The sequence below is a fragment of the Monocercomonoides exilis genome, assembly GCF_001643675.1.
Source record: "Monocercomonoides exilis strain PA203 chromosome Unknown scaffold39-1025343, whole genome shotgun sequence".
NCBI lineage: Eukaryota > Preaxostyla > Oxymonadida > Polymastigidae > Monocercomonoides > Monocercomonoides exilis.
Window position 1 is genome coordinate 503,426 of NW_027150584.1, and position 16,944 is coordinate 520,369.

The window sequence follows — 16,944 nt, forward strand, 5'->3', positions numbered from 1 at the left end:
GTTATTATCTTGTAAATAAGGTGGATGGGCAATGATAATTTGATTGAGATCGATGATGATTGCTGATACTCTAACTGGTTATCATGATTAGATATTCAGTGATGTTCTATAAAGAAGGAGTCATTGATAGGTGTTATCGAGATATATCAAAAGCCGATATACCATATCTCCAAGGAGGAGAATTAGCCCAAAGATTAGCTGAAAGTGTCGAAGATGGTGAATTTATGTGAAAATTGGTGATCTCGTTGATGAAATACATGTGTTTGTAATAACAGGTATTTGCGTTGAACTTGTTGATGTTATAGTTAGTGGATATAACAGGAGAAAGAGTGTCGAAGATGGTGAATAAGTGGTGAAAATAAGTGTGACAATTGATGTGATTGTTGATGTTACCGTTGATGTGATCGTTTGTGAAATCGCAAATAAAAATAATTGATTTGGCACTTTCTTTTTGAAAAATCAGAGATCTTCCCGTAATAGTTTTTTATCAAATAAATAACAATACATCCTAAAACGATAAAGTGCAATTTTCATATTTATCACAAACGAAACACATTTCTTAATTTTTGTTATTTTCCTCAAACTAAAATAGCTTTCATGAATAAAAATTTTAAAGGAAAATAATTCATTCAGCAAATATTCATATTTTGATCGAAACGATCGCTTGTAATTAATGATTTTTCAGGTTTCCAAGTTATATATATTGAATGAACATTTGTTGATCCATTTTATTTTATTTATTTTTTTTTTTTTGATAATAGTTAATAACAAACAATAACGAATATTATTATTTATTTTGTTGATAACAGAACGTGTATCAAAAATGAATTAATTTTTTGCATATAATTCACATCAAACATGTATGTTATATAATAGATTGTGTTTTTCAATTTTGAATTATTTATTTTGAACAAATGGCAAAAACAAATTTATAGTTCTTTTGTTTCTTCAAAACCAACGATAAATAATTAATGAGAAGATCGTAATTTTAATAAAGGTTTGTTTTGGTACTGGATAATATATCATACAATCTGATTCATTCACTTAATTATTAATGAAATCCATTTTGACTCCTTGATAGGAGGAGTGAAGATGGCAGCTCAGGTTCAATTCTGGGTTACTGGTGGAGCACTTCACTTGCTTAACAAAATGGACAATCCTCTCAATAGTCAAGCCAATCTTTTTCCGTTCATTGAATTGTTCCACGAATGCATAATGATCTGCGTTGCACTTCACTTAAACTCTTCTTCTTCTTCTTCTTCTTCTTCTTCTTCTTCTAACTTCACGATCCATCTACCATTCTCCTCTTTCATCAGCTGCTTTTTTTCCGCTTCAATGGGAAAGTGCAGCAGCAGCTCAGCTGTTGTGAGTCGATGCAGAACACGGTGCTCACACCGGGCGGTGACATTCTGTAACAGCAGTATTCACTCAAATAGAGCACTCAGCAGAATACGACTTGCAATGAGAGTGGAAGAAGCTGATTGCAGAAGAAGAACAATGAGAATGAGAGTGGGAATTGGGATAGGAATGAAAGGGAACATTAACATTGACATTGACAGAACGATCAGGAGATGATAGGTCAGATGGAGGATGAGGGAGAAGAAGAGGGAGAAGATGGGAAGCATGGGAGTGAAAATAATGGCAATGAAAAAATGAAAATTGCAGAAAACATCGATGGAAATGTTGAGAAATACAATCAAAATGCAGATGAATCTGAAGCAAACAGTTAATAAGAAAAAAATGAGCAAGACTTGTCGAAGAGAGAGCTGCATTCGTTGGATCATGATTCAAGAGAGGCTGGAGACACTTTGTTGATCATCACCAAACAAGATGAGATAAAGATGAAATGACAGAAAAATAAAAAAAAAAAAAAAAAAAAAAAAAAAAAAAAAAAAAAAAAAAAAAAAAAAAAAAAAAAAAAAAAAAAAAAAAAATGGAGAAGAAGAAAAAGAGGAAGAGCTGAAAGCATTTGAATGGTAAGAGATGGAAGACCATCAGCTGAACATGTGGGTGCATCACTTTGATATCGATGACTTCTTAGAAAACAGCCTCAAAATCGACCGAAGGAGAAGGAGGAGAAGATGGCAGAGAATAAAAGACGATAAATCAATGGAAGAAAGAAACAAAGAAGCAGCAGCGATCATTCGAACAAGAAAATTATATTGCAAAAACCAGCTCAGAAGAGCAAAAAGCTGCTTTCTGCGATTCATATGAGCGCGTGCTGGAGGGAAGTGAACTTGCTCATTTAAAGTTTGGATGAGAGGCTGTCGATAAGAGAAGTGCTGGAGAAGCTGGAAGTGCGTGTGAATGCACAGCCTTCGAGACTCTTCTGCAGGACAGTCGATCAACAGAACGTGTCGAAGCGCAACTCATTCACAGCAAACCTGGAGGAGCTCATTGGAATGCTCATTGTCCCATAATATGCAGTGGAGCAACGTTTTTGTTCTTCCTCTCCCAGAAAACGTCAATGCTCTTCCTCCTCTTCCTCTTCTTCACCGTCTCCCTCTTCTCCTTTTTATTTCTTCATTCGTTTCAATTTTTTCTTTCCCATCACTTTTTCCTCCTGAATCACACCTTCATCCACATCTTCCTCTTCTTCAATGGAAAAATCTTCTTTTGTTGCATTATAGTTGAATTGTTTTTGATCAGTGAGAACTTTGTAAAAAATTGTTTCAATGAAGGAATCTTTAATTTCATCATTATCTTCATTTTTATACGATTTTTCAAATGAAAGCTGATAATGAATAATTGTTTGATCTTTTTCATTCTCTTTAATGCAATCTTTCAACTTCTCGAATCTCCTTTTAATATTAGGAAATTGTTGACTTAACTGTTGAAACATCTCCTTCATTGAATAAATTGGAGGTTTGTTGATTGTTTTTTGAACAAATGAAAAATGGTTTCAAAGGAGATCTTTCTCCATCCACCAACAGGAGAATTGAAAAAAGGAATAACTTCAATATGTGTTTTGGTGGATCTCCAACATGAATATGTTTTTATATACTTCACCACAAGCTTCAATATTGTCTTTTGTTTGATTCGGGGAGAGTAATCGATAAAGAATCTCTCCAATCTTTCATCATCCTTTCTTTCAATTTTTGGGCATGCTTTTTGAAAGAAAGTTATCAAATCTTTGAGAGTGGAGATGTCCTTGCGAGATCTTCGAGCGATTCTCGCAAAAACTCCAAATTCCCCATCAACCTCGCTTTTCCCGTGATCTTCTGCGAAAAAGGAAAGCGAGGTTGTTTCAAATGTTTTGCAAATGGTTGAAGGCGGATGAAACAAAAAAAGAGGAAAGCAGTCGTTTCTAAAGTGTGGGCTGCAGTCTGCCCACACTTTCAGATGTGAATGATTATTTATTAATGATAGTAAATTCTGAAGAGCAATCTTCGAGCAATCGATAGCAAACCGGCTATCTTTCGACAAAACTTCAGAGATGAAATGGAAGCAAGTCTTCGATTTTCCACTCTTCTTAAAATGATGAATGATTACTCAGAGGTGTGATATTTCTTTTTTTGAATAATAATCTCTGCTTTCTTGAGTTTGTTTAATTGGAAAAGTCCAATTTTGTTTGAAATCGAATAAAGCCAAAAACTTATTATCTTGAAAATTCGCGACTTCTTCATAAAACTTCTTGCTCTGAAACTTTTGAATAGTGCAATGAAAATTAAGTGTTTCGATTTCTTGTAATTCTGATTTTTTAAATTTTTGTTTTTTCTTTCCTTTCCAAATATTCTATTCTAACGCACAGATTACACATATAGGTTCTTCTTTTTGCTATTTCAATGTTAACAGCCAATCTGTAGAATAATGATCTACAAATTTTTGCATCAATTTCATGTTTCATTCTTCTGAATAATTCATCTTCTGAACCAAAGAATATCCTCTTTTCTCCTTTAAACCATTTACAAAGACTTTCATCAGTATTCTTCAAAAAATTGTTTGTTTACATTTCTTTTTCAAATAATTATCTATATTCTTGAACAAATATTTCTCTTTTTGAAGATCACTTTATTTGAATGAATGAGGAAATTAATTTATTTATTTGATTTGTGATTTAATATTTCAGAAAACAAACTTATCTGATAACTCGGAAATTCAAGCATTGGTATTCATTAAATATATCATTCAAAAGACGAATCAACAATCGCACAACTTGAAAAGCGTGATGACAAAACAGGTTCATTGAGAATTTCATCTAAATGCCTGTCGAAAGAAAAAAAAGAAGCAGATGAAGGAGGCGTTGCTGTGAAGCCTGCCGGATTGAGCTGAAGCGGAGGAAATGATGAAGATGAAATCAGAGAATGTGCAGAGCAGAATCGATTATGTTTGTTCAGATGAATATGATCAAAACAAAATATGTTTTTTTTTTTTTTTTTTTTTTTTTTTTATTTGGAGTATTTTCTTGATATCTTGATGTTTGTTGAATACGAGAATGAGTTTTTGGAATTTCCTCAAAATAAACCTTATGTATTTATTGTTGATCTTAATGAACAAGACAATTTCAATTTGAGCGTTCAGCTTTTTTCTCTTTTTTTGATTGGTTGAAACTTTGAAACGGAGAATGCATTAGAATGAGTTTGAATCTCTTCAAAATTGAAGAAAATTGGTGATGATTGTTGATCAATTATTGTTGGATGATGATATGAGTTTAAGAATTCAAAGTCATCATCTGAAAAATCTTGGAATATTTTTGTTTCTTGAATGTTTTGTTCTTTGCGGCTTTCACTTGTATCCTTCCTTTACAACCATTCACATAAATTGAAATTAAAAAAACTCAATGCTGATGTATCCAAATAGCTTTAAATGAGAAATGAAATAAAAAACGAACGTTTTATTCTTCTGTGAATCTTCGGTTTGCTTGCTGGAATTATTTCAAAATTGTGAGTTTTCAACATTCGTTCAGCGTGTAAAATGTTGTTTACTGTGCAATTCCAGCCAGCTTTTATTAGTTCAGTTGCAGAAAATAATCTCAAAAATGTTTGTAACAAGAGCCTTTTTTATTTTTTTTGTCTAATATATCGCACAATGAGCCAGCGTAAATTAGAATATTTTCCATTTTGTCTATTCAATCAAAAGAAGAGAAAACAAAAAAATGTAACAAAATAAAAACATATTGATATTACTATTCAATTTATTGTTAAGCAATTCAAAAATTTCCTTTCCATTTCTTGAATGGGACAAAAAGAAAAGAAGAAAAGATGTTTCCTCATTCTTTGAATGAAGTTGAAGAAATTCAAATAGTCTTTTACACAGTTGAGACTTTCTGCTTTCAGACAAATCTGAAAACGTCATTTATTTTAAAAATAAAATTATTCTAGGTAAATTTTTTGATCTTTTATGAGATCGCAATAAATGTTTTTCGACTTTACAAAAAGAAAGTTCCATTTTATTTTTTGTTTTATTGTAAATGTGATGGAAGAAGATATACGCAACTGTGGAAGAAGCGAAAGCGACTCAACAGAAACAAATCAAACAGTTTCAGGAAAAACGAAAGGAAAAATATCAGCATCACAACGAACATGTATTTGAGAAACAGTAGAAATTGATTAAGATATTGAGGAGAAAGCTAATCGAAAGTGAAGAGCTGTTTGATGAGTTGATGGAAAAAGTTAATGGTTATTTGCCTGGACAGGTTAAGCTGGACAAGTGATGTGTGTTAAGCTATGGTGTGGAAATATTGGGTGTTATCTCCGTGCTGGAGAGTGGACAGGTGGACAGGACTGGACAGGAAAATTAAATTCTCTATAAATATGTGCGCAAACGGGCAAACTGAGCAATTTGGGTAAAATACATTTTATGTGTTGATTGATGAAATATAACTGACAACATACGTTATTTGTATCGTTGATTGAATCAAACAGTTGTCACGATGACATTATAATCGATTTCCAACATCGTTATGGGTGATTATTTTTGAATTCATATTATTTCATGCAAAAAATTCGGTGCTAAAATATTTCTTGAATATCAATAAACAAAAATTGAAAAGTGAAAAGGCTTATTGGATGCATTTTAATCTTTGATTCGGAAAAACCATTTATTTTTTAAAAAACAATTATCATGCTTTTTCTCTTTTGAATAAAAATTTTCTTTCAAAAAACAAACTATCTTTGAAAAATCAACACCTCGAAAAAAGATATGATTTCAAAAATAATCACCCATATTATGAAAACTCGCAAAAACGAGTTTTTGAGACAAATTGTAATGATTAAAAATAAAAAGCCTAAAAAAACAGTTTTTATATCAATTTTTTAAACCTTTATTTTTTATTCAGCTTTAAAATCATTTGACGACATTCTCTTGTTCATAAAAAACATCTTATTTATTGATGATTTGTGAAATGAAAAATTAATTATGAAAAAACGAAGTGTTAGTGACAAAGCAAAAAAAAAAAAAAAAAGAAGAAGAAAAAAAAAAAAAAAAAAAAAAAAAAAAAAACCAAATAAAACAAAAAATGAAAAATTTCAAAACAACTATTACACATTCAAATCGGAATGATCCGAAGATATCATCATCTTCAAAATTCGCTAATTTGTAATTATAATGTCTTTTTTCACATTATGGCAATAAATAAAATAGTTTAATGTGTCGGAAATGTGTTTCCAAAAAAACAAAATGTTCCCATTTTTTATCATTTCTTCATTTCATGGGTTATGATCAAAGTTGTTCTCATGGCGTGTGATGTCAAGCTGATCAAAAAAGAGAAAATATCCGAACTTACTCGTTTGTTTAATAATGATGATAAGGCATGGGATTTGTTCATTAATGAAATCATCAGTGATCGCATCCCTATGTGCAAAAAGCATGGAGCCTTCTAACATATACACAAAAATGGAAAATTTAGATAATTTGCCTGTCCCACGTGCAAGACAAAGACAAGCTTCCTTTCCAATACGAAATTCAGCAAAACAAAAATAGGATTGGGTATCACTCTGCTTGTTTGCCTATATTACTGGATGAAAATTCCTCATTAAACAATTGCAACGTTACTATTTATCGATGAAGACACAGTGAACTATTGGGGAAGTGCCATCAGAAAAACATGTGCTGACATATGGAATGAGACGCAGGTATCTATTGGAGCAGAAGGCAAAATTGTTAAAATTGATGAAGCAATTTGGAGGAAAAGAAAATTTCATCGTGGAAGAAAGAAGAAACAAATTTTAATTTTTGGAGGCGTGGAGAGGAAAGAAGATGGAGGAACTGGAGGAAGATTCATGGTCGTGGTACCAAACAGAAAAAGAGAAACACTCATCCCATTGATACAAAAGAACATTAAGGAAGGGACAACAATTATATCTGATGAATGGAGAGCGATCGACATTTTGGAGACTCTGGGTTACAAGCATTTGAAAGTTTGCCACAAAAGGAAATTTTTTGTATAAGGACACTAGAGCATGTGCAAATACAATAGAGGGGTTGTGGTATCATTTACGATGCACTTTTCCGTCTTTTGGAACTCGCATTCGATTGATGCATGATTATCTCCCTCTTTATCTTGTCAAATCTTCATTCAACATCACTTTTATTGAACTCGTTAAGAACCTTCGCATGGAAAATGATGATGACGATGTAGAAAAAGAAATAGAGCAAAACGAAATTGAAGAAGAAGAATCTGAAGAAATTTCTGATATAGATGACATTTTTGGTGAAAAAGTTGAAGAAGAGAAAACAGAGTCAGAATGTGACAATGGAGCAGGAGATGGTAAAAGTGCATCTGAATATGAGCCCTTTAAATTTTTCTGAAGATTATTTCACATCATTTTTATCAAATACAACTTTTTTCATATAAATTTGATGGAAATAAATCACTTTAATAAATAAACAATTTTATTAATTTTTTTGCTCACAAAAATTATTAATAAATTTTTTTCTCCAAAACCATGAACTTCCGACATGCAACAATAGCATAATAATAACGTGCAATGCATTGTTGAATTACCAACAAAATTTCATCAAGATCTGAGGATGACGATATCTTCGGATTATTCCTTAAAATCTTAAAACAAAAAAATAGTGAAAATATTGGTGATTTTTTTTGATTTCATATTTTTTTTATCAAGATTTTCGAATTAACAATTTGTCGAAAATACTTGAAAATCAATCTTATGTTTTCATTCAAATCATTAATGTGCTTCTCAATCTTTCCATGACAACATACATTTGAAAGACAATAATTTGAAAGCATATAACAGTTTTTTTTGAATATTCTTTTACAGATAACTGCGAATTAGAATGTGACACGTACATAATTATTTTTTTGTTTGCAACAACAATAATAACCCATATGGGTAATTATTTTTGAAAAGTCGCAAATGTTGATTTTTCAAATAAATCAAAAATTTCATATCTTGATCAAATTTCTGTTCCCGCTCATGTAACTTCACAGGAATGTGTGAAATAACATTGTCAAGTTATATCCTCCACTTTGGTGAAGTTGCATAAGCGGGAATCGAAATTTGATCAAGATATGAAATTTTTGATTTATTTGAAAAATCAACATTTGCGACTTTTCAAAAATAATTACCCATATGAGAAAGTATTTGATCTTCAAAATAAAACAAAAATTTTATATCTTTTCGATTTATTTTTAATACAAAAATATTTTCTGGAATATTAAACGTTAGGATTTTGAAGAAATTAGCGAACGGGAACAAAATGTTCAGTCAATACTTGCATTCAAATATGTTTTAATTTTCTTTATTTGCTATTATAAGAACAATTGAATTCAAATTTGTGGTGAACAATTTCTATTAAAAACACCATATTTATATAAAAATTGATCACATCCATGATTAATGTTATATTTTTGTGTTTTAAAAAAAAAAAATCTGTTTGGATGATTCAGACAGCGAAATATGCAAAATGAATGAAACTTGATCTCGTCTTTTTTGTTCTTTCGATTATCTTTTTTTGAACGTTCAATAAAAAAGACACAAACGATGTTTTAAACGCTTGAATAAAAAGAGTATTAATTCAAGATCTAATTCAATGAGAAATATATGCTGTTCTGAATGAGGCAAGGCAATAAGCATTTTAGAAGGAACTTCGTTCCAATATTTAAAAACTCCAGTTGACAAACTTCTTCAGATTTTTTTGTATTTTACCTTAAAATTGGGCATCACTCAATCAAGCAATTTGCTTTATGCTGACAGAAAGACAGTTGGACTCTGGTTTTCCCATTGCTGATCAATTTCTTTAAAAATCATATTGGAAAATTTCGAACCTATTTTGGGAGAGGGTCATGTAATGGAAGTTGATGAAGCTATTTTTCGAAAAAGAAAAATTTTCAAAGGGAAAAAAAGACACAAGTCCGGCTTTTCGGAGGAATAGAAAGAAAACGTGAAGATGGAGGAGGAAGAATTTTTATTATTCGCGTGAAGAACAGAAGTAGAAAAACCTTATTGCCTGTCATTTTAGCTAACATCAAACCAAAGACAACAATTTACAGCAATGAATGCCGTGCATAAAACTGCCTAAAAGATCACAACTTCACTAACATGACCATGTATCTCAAATATCATTTTGTTGACCAAATAATTGGTAATTGTTCAAATGGAATAGAGTGTTAAAAATCGAGGTTTATGCGTTTTGACATCGAACTGAAGCAAAAAACAAATTAATCGATGATTTCATTGAGTATTTCATGTATAATACTTCAAAGCGTTTCATTTTCAAAATTTTCGTTAAAAAAATTAACACACTTCACGATGTAAATATTGGAAAAAATGAAGAATCAAGTGAAACATAGGCAGAAGAAGACCATTCACGCACCAAGTGGAAGATTCTGATTCTTTCATCAGTTTCGGAGCAGGATATGGCTTATCCGCATCTGAGTCTGAGGAATTAAAGATAATTTTTTCCCATTATTGTTTTTTTTTTCCTTTATTTCTTTTTTCTTCACATACTTTTAATTCTCTTCATTCACCACACAAATAAATACATTTTGACATTTTGTTGTATTATCTTTTGAATAATAATTTAAAAAAATCATTTTTCAAATGGATGTTTTGCTCCAACTTCTTAAGATTTCCTGTTTTTGTTTTTTTCCAAAAGTGTTCGTTAATGCAGGAAATTTTCGTTATAGGGTGATTTATTAACCCGGACTTTTTTAAAAACCCGGACTTTTTTTTTAATGATAAGTTGATTTTTCCCACTTTTTATATTGTTTTCAGTATAAAAGGAAAAATCAATGACTGAAATTCTAGATTTAATTTTTATACCTAATCTCTGATGGGGGGGAGATGGTGGGGTTAGCTCCTCCATCTCTGATTAGTGCCTCCCCTGAGGAGATTAGGTAATAGCAAGGGGACTGACAAAAAAAGAAGATAATCTGTGAAAAAAAAATATTTATTTTTTCATTCAAAAAAATAATATTTTCAAAATAGAAAAAGATCATTTCCCATATTTTATTTGAATGAGTGTTGTCAAACAAAGAAAATAAAGTGGATTGGCGATATTGAGAGATTTGATGAAATCTTTCTTGTATCGTCAAATCAAAAATCGATCAGTACTTATAGCCACAATAATTGCTGATGGAAAATGCCGTGTTTCCGACTCTGTCAATCAAAATGAATTTTCTCGTTCTGCAGTTATCAGAGCAGTTTCAGCAGTTGAAAGTGGAAGAGATGTTGGAAAACCTGGCAGGCCAGAACTATTCAATGAAGATGACAAGAATATTATTGTTGGAGTTATAAAAATCGAAAGTATATCCGGAACAAGTTTAAATGCAAAGAGAACAAGAGAATTAGTTTGATTTCACATTTATTTATCATTCGTTTTTAATAAAAAATATATTTCAGATGGAATTTGTCCTTTCCGACAAAAAAAGACGATCAGAAACTGATGTTGATGAAAATGCCAATGATTCAAAGGCATATCCGTATTTTAATGTAAAAAGAAATTCAGCGCTAAAAGCATCCATTGCCAGAAATGTGGATATCCAACGTCTTTCAGTATCCAACCAACAAGCTCTTCTTCCTTTCTACGAGCTTCTGCAAAATCATCACAATTCACTTCATTATTCTCCTTCTTTGATCTTTAACACCGATGAATCTTCACTGCTCCTATCTGATTCCTTCAAAACTCTTGAGATTCACCCCACAGGAGTTCCAGCTGGATTCCATACAACGCCCACAAACATGCCAAATGCCACTTTGGTTGTAGCAGCTGCTGCAGATGGATATTCTCTCAAAAGCGTTGTATTGTGGCCATGCCACTAATTACCAAAGGAAATGCGAGTTCTTCTTAGCGCATTCATTGATGTTTGGGATAACAACGATGGATGGATGACGGAAAGCATATTTCTAAGATTCGCAGAAGAGGTTTTATTAACTGGAATCATCGAAAGAAGGAAAATATTAATGAAAACCAACGAGAGATGTCTTCTTCTTTTGGATTCTCATTCTTCCCGGGCTCAGCCTGACATATGGCAGAAATTTGCTGATAACAACATTGACGTCGTCACTTTTATTCCTCACAGTTCACACATCACACAACCTCTTGATCGTGGTGTATTTGCTGTCATCAAAAAATGCATCAACTCTCTTTACTCTGTGCCTCCAGATTCTTCCATTTCTCTTCGACGTGAGGCCATTTCCAACGTTCTTCCACAAGCTCTTCAGACAGCATTTCTTTTTGCAACTGTTGTTTCTTCGTTCAAGAAAAGCGGCGTGCTTTCAAACGAGTGGCATTCAGTACTATCAACACTTCCAAAGGAACCTTCGGTAACACTGATAAAGAGAACACACAGGTTTGATTTTTTTGGAAAAATTATAACTGAACAAAAATTTCTTGAAGAATGAAAAAAAAAAAAAAGAAAAGAAAAGAAAATGAAAGAAGATAAGAAAAGAAAAGATAATAATGATGAAAAAGAAGAAAAAATTCTTTTCGAAGCTGAAAAGCCCCAAAAAAGAAGATTTAATAAATCCCACATTTTGAATGATGATATTTTGGATGATGAATCAAAGCAGAAAAATTCCAGAAAAATTGTAAAAAGAGAACTTGTTGATTATGTTTAATAAACATCTGCGTCACCTTGTAAAATGTGGGCTCACGTCAGTCAGTGCCCGGCACCATGTTTTTTTTTTTTTTTTTTTTTTTTTTTTTTTTTTTTTTTTTTTTTTTTTTTTTGAAAAAACAAACTTATTAATATTAATTATTAGTTGATTGAAAAGAATTACCAAATATTAAAAACATATTTGATTGTTCAGAAAAAACTAATTTTATACAAACAAACCTTAATTTGATCTTATTTAATTAAAATACTATTTCCGCCTTGACAAAAGTCATATTATTAAATGCGAAATAAATATCAATATTTTTCAATTCTTTTGTTAATGTTTTAAAAGTTCAGTTTTCATATTTAGATTTTTATTTTTATTTGTATTCATAAAAAAGAAAACTTTATGTATTTTTAATGTTTATCAAGTTTTTTTAATAATTGATTTAATTATCATGATTTTTAAATTGCTTTATTGCAATTCACAGAAGACAACTTTATCCTTTTGATTTAACAATTGCAAAATAAAACAAAATAAAATCATTTGATATGTTGTTCGGAATATGATAAACATGAGAGAATTATTATCAATGAATAAAAAATAAAACATATTATTACGAATATTTCAAAATAAATTACTACCGCAGCATATTTCTCCACAGCCCTCACTCTGCTTCTTCCTCTCCTTCCTCTTCATCTTCCACTTCCTCCGCTTTATCTTCCACTTTTTCTTTCCGTTCTTCTCTCCTCTCCTCTCCCTTTTTTCTCCTCTATTTTCTGCCTTTTATCCCCTCACTCTTATCTTCCTTTTCCCTCTTCTCTTTCATTTCCATCATGAAACTCATTTGCTTCATCATCACTTTCTAATTCATCTCTGCCTTCTACACCTTCATAACATTTCCTCTCTGCTTTGATATTCCGCTTTGTCTCTCCCGCCTCCTTTTCCTGCGCCAGCGCACTCAGCTGCTTCACAACCTCCACATCCACTTCCCCAGCCTCTGTCCTCTCTGTCACGACCATCCTTTCCAGCTGAAACGCCGCTTCTTGCATCTCTCAGTTCTGCCCCAGTACGTTTTCCCTAGACTCCACCAGCGGACGCTCCCGTTCCTTGCCCTTCCTCCGCTTCCGCATACAGCATCCAGAAGCCACCACCACCACTCCCACCACTACCGCACTTAACCCAACATGCAGTATGATCATCTTCCCATACAGTTCAAACAACTCCGCTTACAGCCTGCCCCTTCACATTTCCGCTCAAGAGCAATAGCTGCTGCATCATGAAACTTTCAATTTTCCTCTTCCTCCTCCCCTGCCCTCCCTCTGCACCTTTCTCACCTGCCCGCTCCTCCACAGCCATCTCCTCACTTGAATTCATTTCCCTCACCAGCTCCTCCTCATCTTCCCAGCTCTCTTGAAACACATTCAACCCGATCCTCCCGTTCCTCCTCGGCTACGCATTGTACTCTGTGCTCTCAAACCTGTATGCCCTCACCCGCTCGCCCCCATCTGCCACACGCATAATTATCTGGAAGTGCAGCTCGCACTGCACCAGCTCCAGCCCCACAAGCTTCAGCCGCTCCTGCCCCTCACTGCTTGCCTAGCTGACGCTCTTCAGCACTGGATGAAAATGCACACACCCTCCACCACATGCAGCTCTCTCTCGCTAACTCCGAGGTCTGGATGCTGTGCACCTCAACCACCACGTCGATGCCCTGCATGATCCCTCCCTTCGACGAATGCGATATTCTTGCTTTCTTCACTCTGAACTTGCACTCCTCAACCACCAGCACACATTCTCCATTCCTCCCCAACATCACATTTCCATTTTCAAATATCGTAGCAAACACCAATAATTGTAATTCCATCGCAATAGTTACCTGCCCTGCTACTGTTCTGCACTTTTTGACATCACCCACCCGCTGCCAAACACCCACTACACCACGCACATTCCCGCACGCGCGATCCATCTTTTCCAGCCATTCGCATGTATCGCTAAACCTCTAAACGTTAACCATGTTTGAATTAATATATGTGCATCGTAATAATGTTCCACATCTGTACGAAGAACATGCTTCGATAGCACAAATTAGTAAGAAAAAATATATGAAAATTTGAAAAAATAAAAATTATTCACAAACAATAAAAACAAGAATTTTTTCAAGATGAAAATTTTATTAAAGACATTTTTTCAAGTAAAAAAACACAAACATTCGAAAAAATGGACAAATGACTTAAACCACGTCAGTGACAGGCAGTGACGTGAGTGACGTGGTATAAATACCATAAAAATTTGATCACGACACAACCCATTGTTCATCAATTAGAAGAAAATAACCGATTTTAAAAATCAAAAATAGTTAAAATAAATACCAATGTTAAAAAGAATAAATTGTGAATAAAATACAATTATTACCTGCATTTTCTTTTTTGATAAAAGAAATATTTTTTAAAATTATTGAATAGAATTTTTTTCAGTCACGTCACGTCACTCCAAAAATGTTCACGTCAAAAGGCATGTGACGCAGATGTTTAATGTTTATTATTAATCATTTCAATTTTCAAAATTAAAACATGATTGCTTGAAAAAAAAATTTTATTTATATCAAACCAAAATAAAAAAAAAGTTCGGGTTTATAAATCACCCTACAGTCTGTCCGTAATTAATGTTGATCTGTCCAAAAATAATGTTGATCAAACCTTCAATTGTGTTCAATTTTTAAAACCTTAATATCTGATAATAACAGTGATAAAATATCTCTATGAGCAATATTTATTTATTGGATGCTCGAACAACACAAAAAAAATTTTGATCACTCAAAATGTCCTAACTGTCGAAGAATATAGTGTCAGGCAAGTCATAATGCCCTTCACCCATCCCCTGGAAGATAGAATTCACAATGTAATTCGTATGAGAGCAGAATTGAAGAAAAAAGAAACTGAAGCACAAAAAAGCGAACAAATACAGAAAGCGAATGATTCTGAAACGTTTATCAACAAAAAACCCTACACTCCAGCTACGTTGGAAAAAAGAAGAAAGCTTACGGATTTGTTTCGTGTTCATGGTCATTCAAAGACAGAATCGTGGTATGCCAAAGAATGCTTGCTCACAACAATTACAACTGCGAGGTATTTATCAAAGTTACAAGTTGGAGTGGACATTACACAACCGTTTGAAAAAAGAGGAAGGAAAAGAATAGTCGATAATGACACTTTGAATCAAATAGTTAGAGAAAAAATGAAACTTAACCCGCTGACAACTTTGAGAAAAGTTGCGCACGAAATGACAAATGCAGGCCATTCAATTGGAAAATCTTCGGTTCATAAAATTCTGACAGAAAGAAACAGTGAGACACACAAGTTTCCGTTGTTTTCTTTTAAAAGAATTACTGTACGACCTTCAGCTGGTAATTCTGAAGAAAATAAACTCCAAAGAATACACTTTGTGGAGAAGCTTTTCCAATATCAGCGGGATGGTGCTATTCCTTTTTTTATTGACGAGACTTCTTGGAACATAAGCTGCATTAGAAAGTGCGGATGGTCGGAAAAGGGGGATAAAGTGCTTGTTCCTCCTCCTCCTTTGTTTCAATCTGTCACTGCTATTACTTCAATCTCAATGAACGGAATGGGATACACAGAAGTGGTTCGAGGGACAATAAACCACGAACTATTTGAAGCGTATTTGAAAAGATTCTTGCTATCCATAAAATCATTTGAATCTTCAGTTATTGTCATGGACAATGCGTCGATTCATCATGTGAATACTGATGAAATTATTTTACAGTCTGGACACAAAGTTCTGTTTAATGCTGCTTACTCCCCTGATCTTAATCCAATCGAAAACATTTTTGGAATCTGGAAAGCCAAAGTTGAAGAAAACTCGTTGAAATGGGAGGATGAGTCTCATTTTATATCTACAATGCTTCAAACTTTTCAGAAAATTTCAGCACGCGAAGTAAGAAAAACAATCATGCATGTGGAAAACGATGTGTGGCCTTTGGTTTTGGAAAAAAAGGATTTGTAATGTTTCACTCACAATCTTTGACTTTTTTCATTTCAACCAGTTTAAACATTTTTTATATTCACAAATAAAATAAAAGAAAAAATAATAATCATGAATATTCTTTGTTTTGTTAAAAAGTTAAAAAAATCGATTGAATAAAAAATGAAAATGATAAAAAAGTTTATATGTTTCATCTTTATTTATTTATAAATCGAAATAAAGTCAGACATATTCCAATGATACAATTTTCAAACAATAATAGTGAATGTGAATATTCTATTAAAAATAGAGTAATTCTTGAATAAGAATCATGAATGCTGAATATATACACAAATTGCAAATTTTCGTCTGTTGATAAACCAAGTGAAATAAAAAATTTATGATTCCTAACCTTCAAGTCAATGTTGATACAAAAGGATGGTTAAAATAAAATAGATGAAAGCTCATTCTACTCTTAGGAAGTTTGAAACATAACATAATAACAATTTGATAATTTCCTGTTCTTAAAAACTGAAGGTTATTGAAAGATTAAGAAATAAAAAAAAGAAACGCAATCAAACATTGATCACAAAGGAACAATAAAAATGAAACGCAAACGTGAATGCAACTTGTGTATTTTCATTTATTGTATCTCAAATGTCAATCATTTTAAAGAAACAATTAAAAAGAAACCAGTTTGTTAACACTTCTTCTTTTGTTTTTATCCTCTATTAATAATGGCTCTGCAATTATTTTTTGACTTTACGGTATGATCAACATTATTTTTGGACAGATCAACATTAATTACGGACAGACTGTATATTAAAAAAACAAAGTGATGAAGTGATAAATGAATGAATAATATTTCTGGGGTGGTGCAGAAGTTTGTAAAATTTTCCTCTTCTTTCATATTATCAATTTAGAGTCCATCAATATTCAAAAAAAAAAATGAGAAAATAGA

The 16,944-nt window shown here is 32.5% G+C and overlaps 4 protein-coding genes across 4 annotated transcripts; 2 read left to right on the top strand and 2 right to left on the bottom strand.

Annotated features, from left to right (window-relative positions):
* Positions 1–10,474: 10,474 nt before the first annotated feature.
* MONOS_3305 (uncharacterized protein) lies at positions 10,475–11,225 on the top strand (the record flags this gene model as incomplete). The annotated part of the gene is made up of 2 exons (XM_067873296.1): positions 10,475–10,753; positions 10,806–11,225. 2 exons carry the CDS (start codon positions 10,475–10,477, stop codon positions 11,223–11,225), a joined length of 699 nt encoding a protein of 232 aa, XP_067722984.1.
* A 1,577-nt stretch (positions 11,226–12,802) lies between these two features.
* Positions 12,803–13,361, bottom strand: MONOS_3304 (uncharacterized protein; the record flags this gene model as incomplete). The annotated part of the gene is made up of 3 exons (XM_067873295.1): positions 12,803–12,990; positions 13,041–13,170; positions 13,224–13,361. The coding sequence occupies 3 exons, from the start codon at positions 13,359–13,361 to the stop codon at positions 12,803–12,805; spliced, it is 456 nt and encodes a 151-aa protein (XP_067722985.1).
* Positions 13,362–13,590: 229 nt separating this feature from the next.
* Positions 13,591–14,288, bottom strand: MONOS_3303 (uncharacterized protein; the record flags this gene model as incomplete). The annotated part of the gene is made up of 2 exons (XM_067873294.1): positions 13,591–14,002; positions 14,242–14,288. 2 exons carry the CDS (start codon positions 14,286–14,288, stop codon positions 13,591–13,593), a joined length of 459 nt encoding a protein of 152 aa, XP_067722986.1.
* A 624-nt stretch (positions 14,289–14,912) lies between these two features.
* Positions 14,913–16,025, top strand: MONOS_3302 (putative DDE superfamily endonuclease; the record flags this gene model as incomplete). Its single annotated transcript, XM_067873293.1, has 1 exon — positions 14,913–16,025. One exon carries the CDS (start codon positions 14,913–14,915, stop codon positions 16,023–16,025), a length of 1,113 nt encoding a protein of 370 aa, XP_067722987.1.
* Positions 16,026–16,944: the final 919 nt, after the last annotated feature.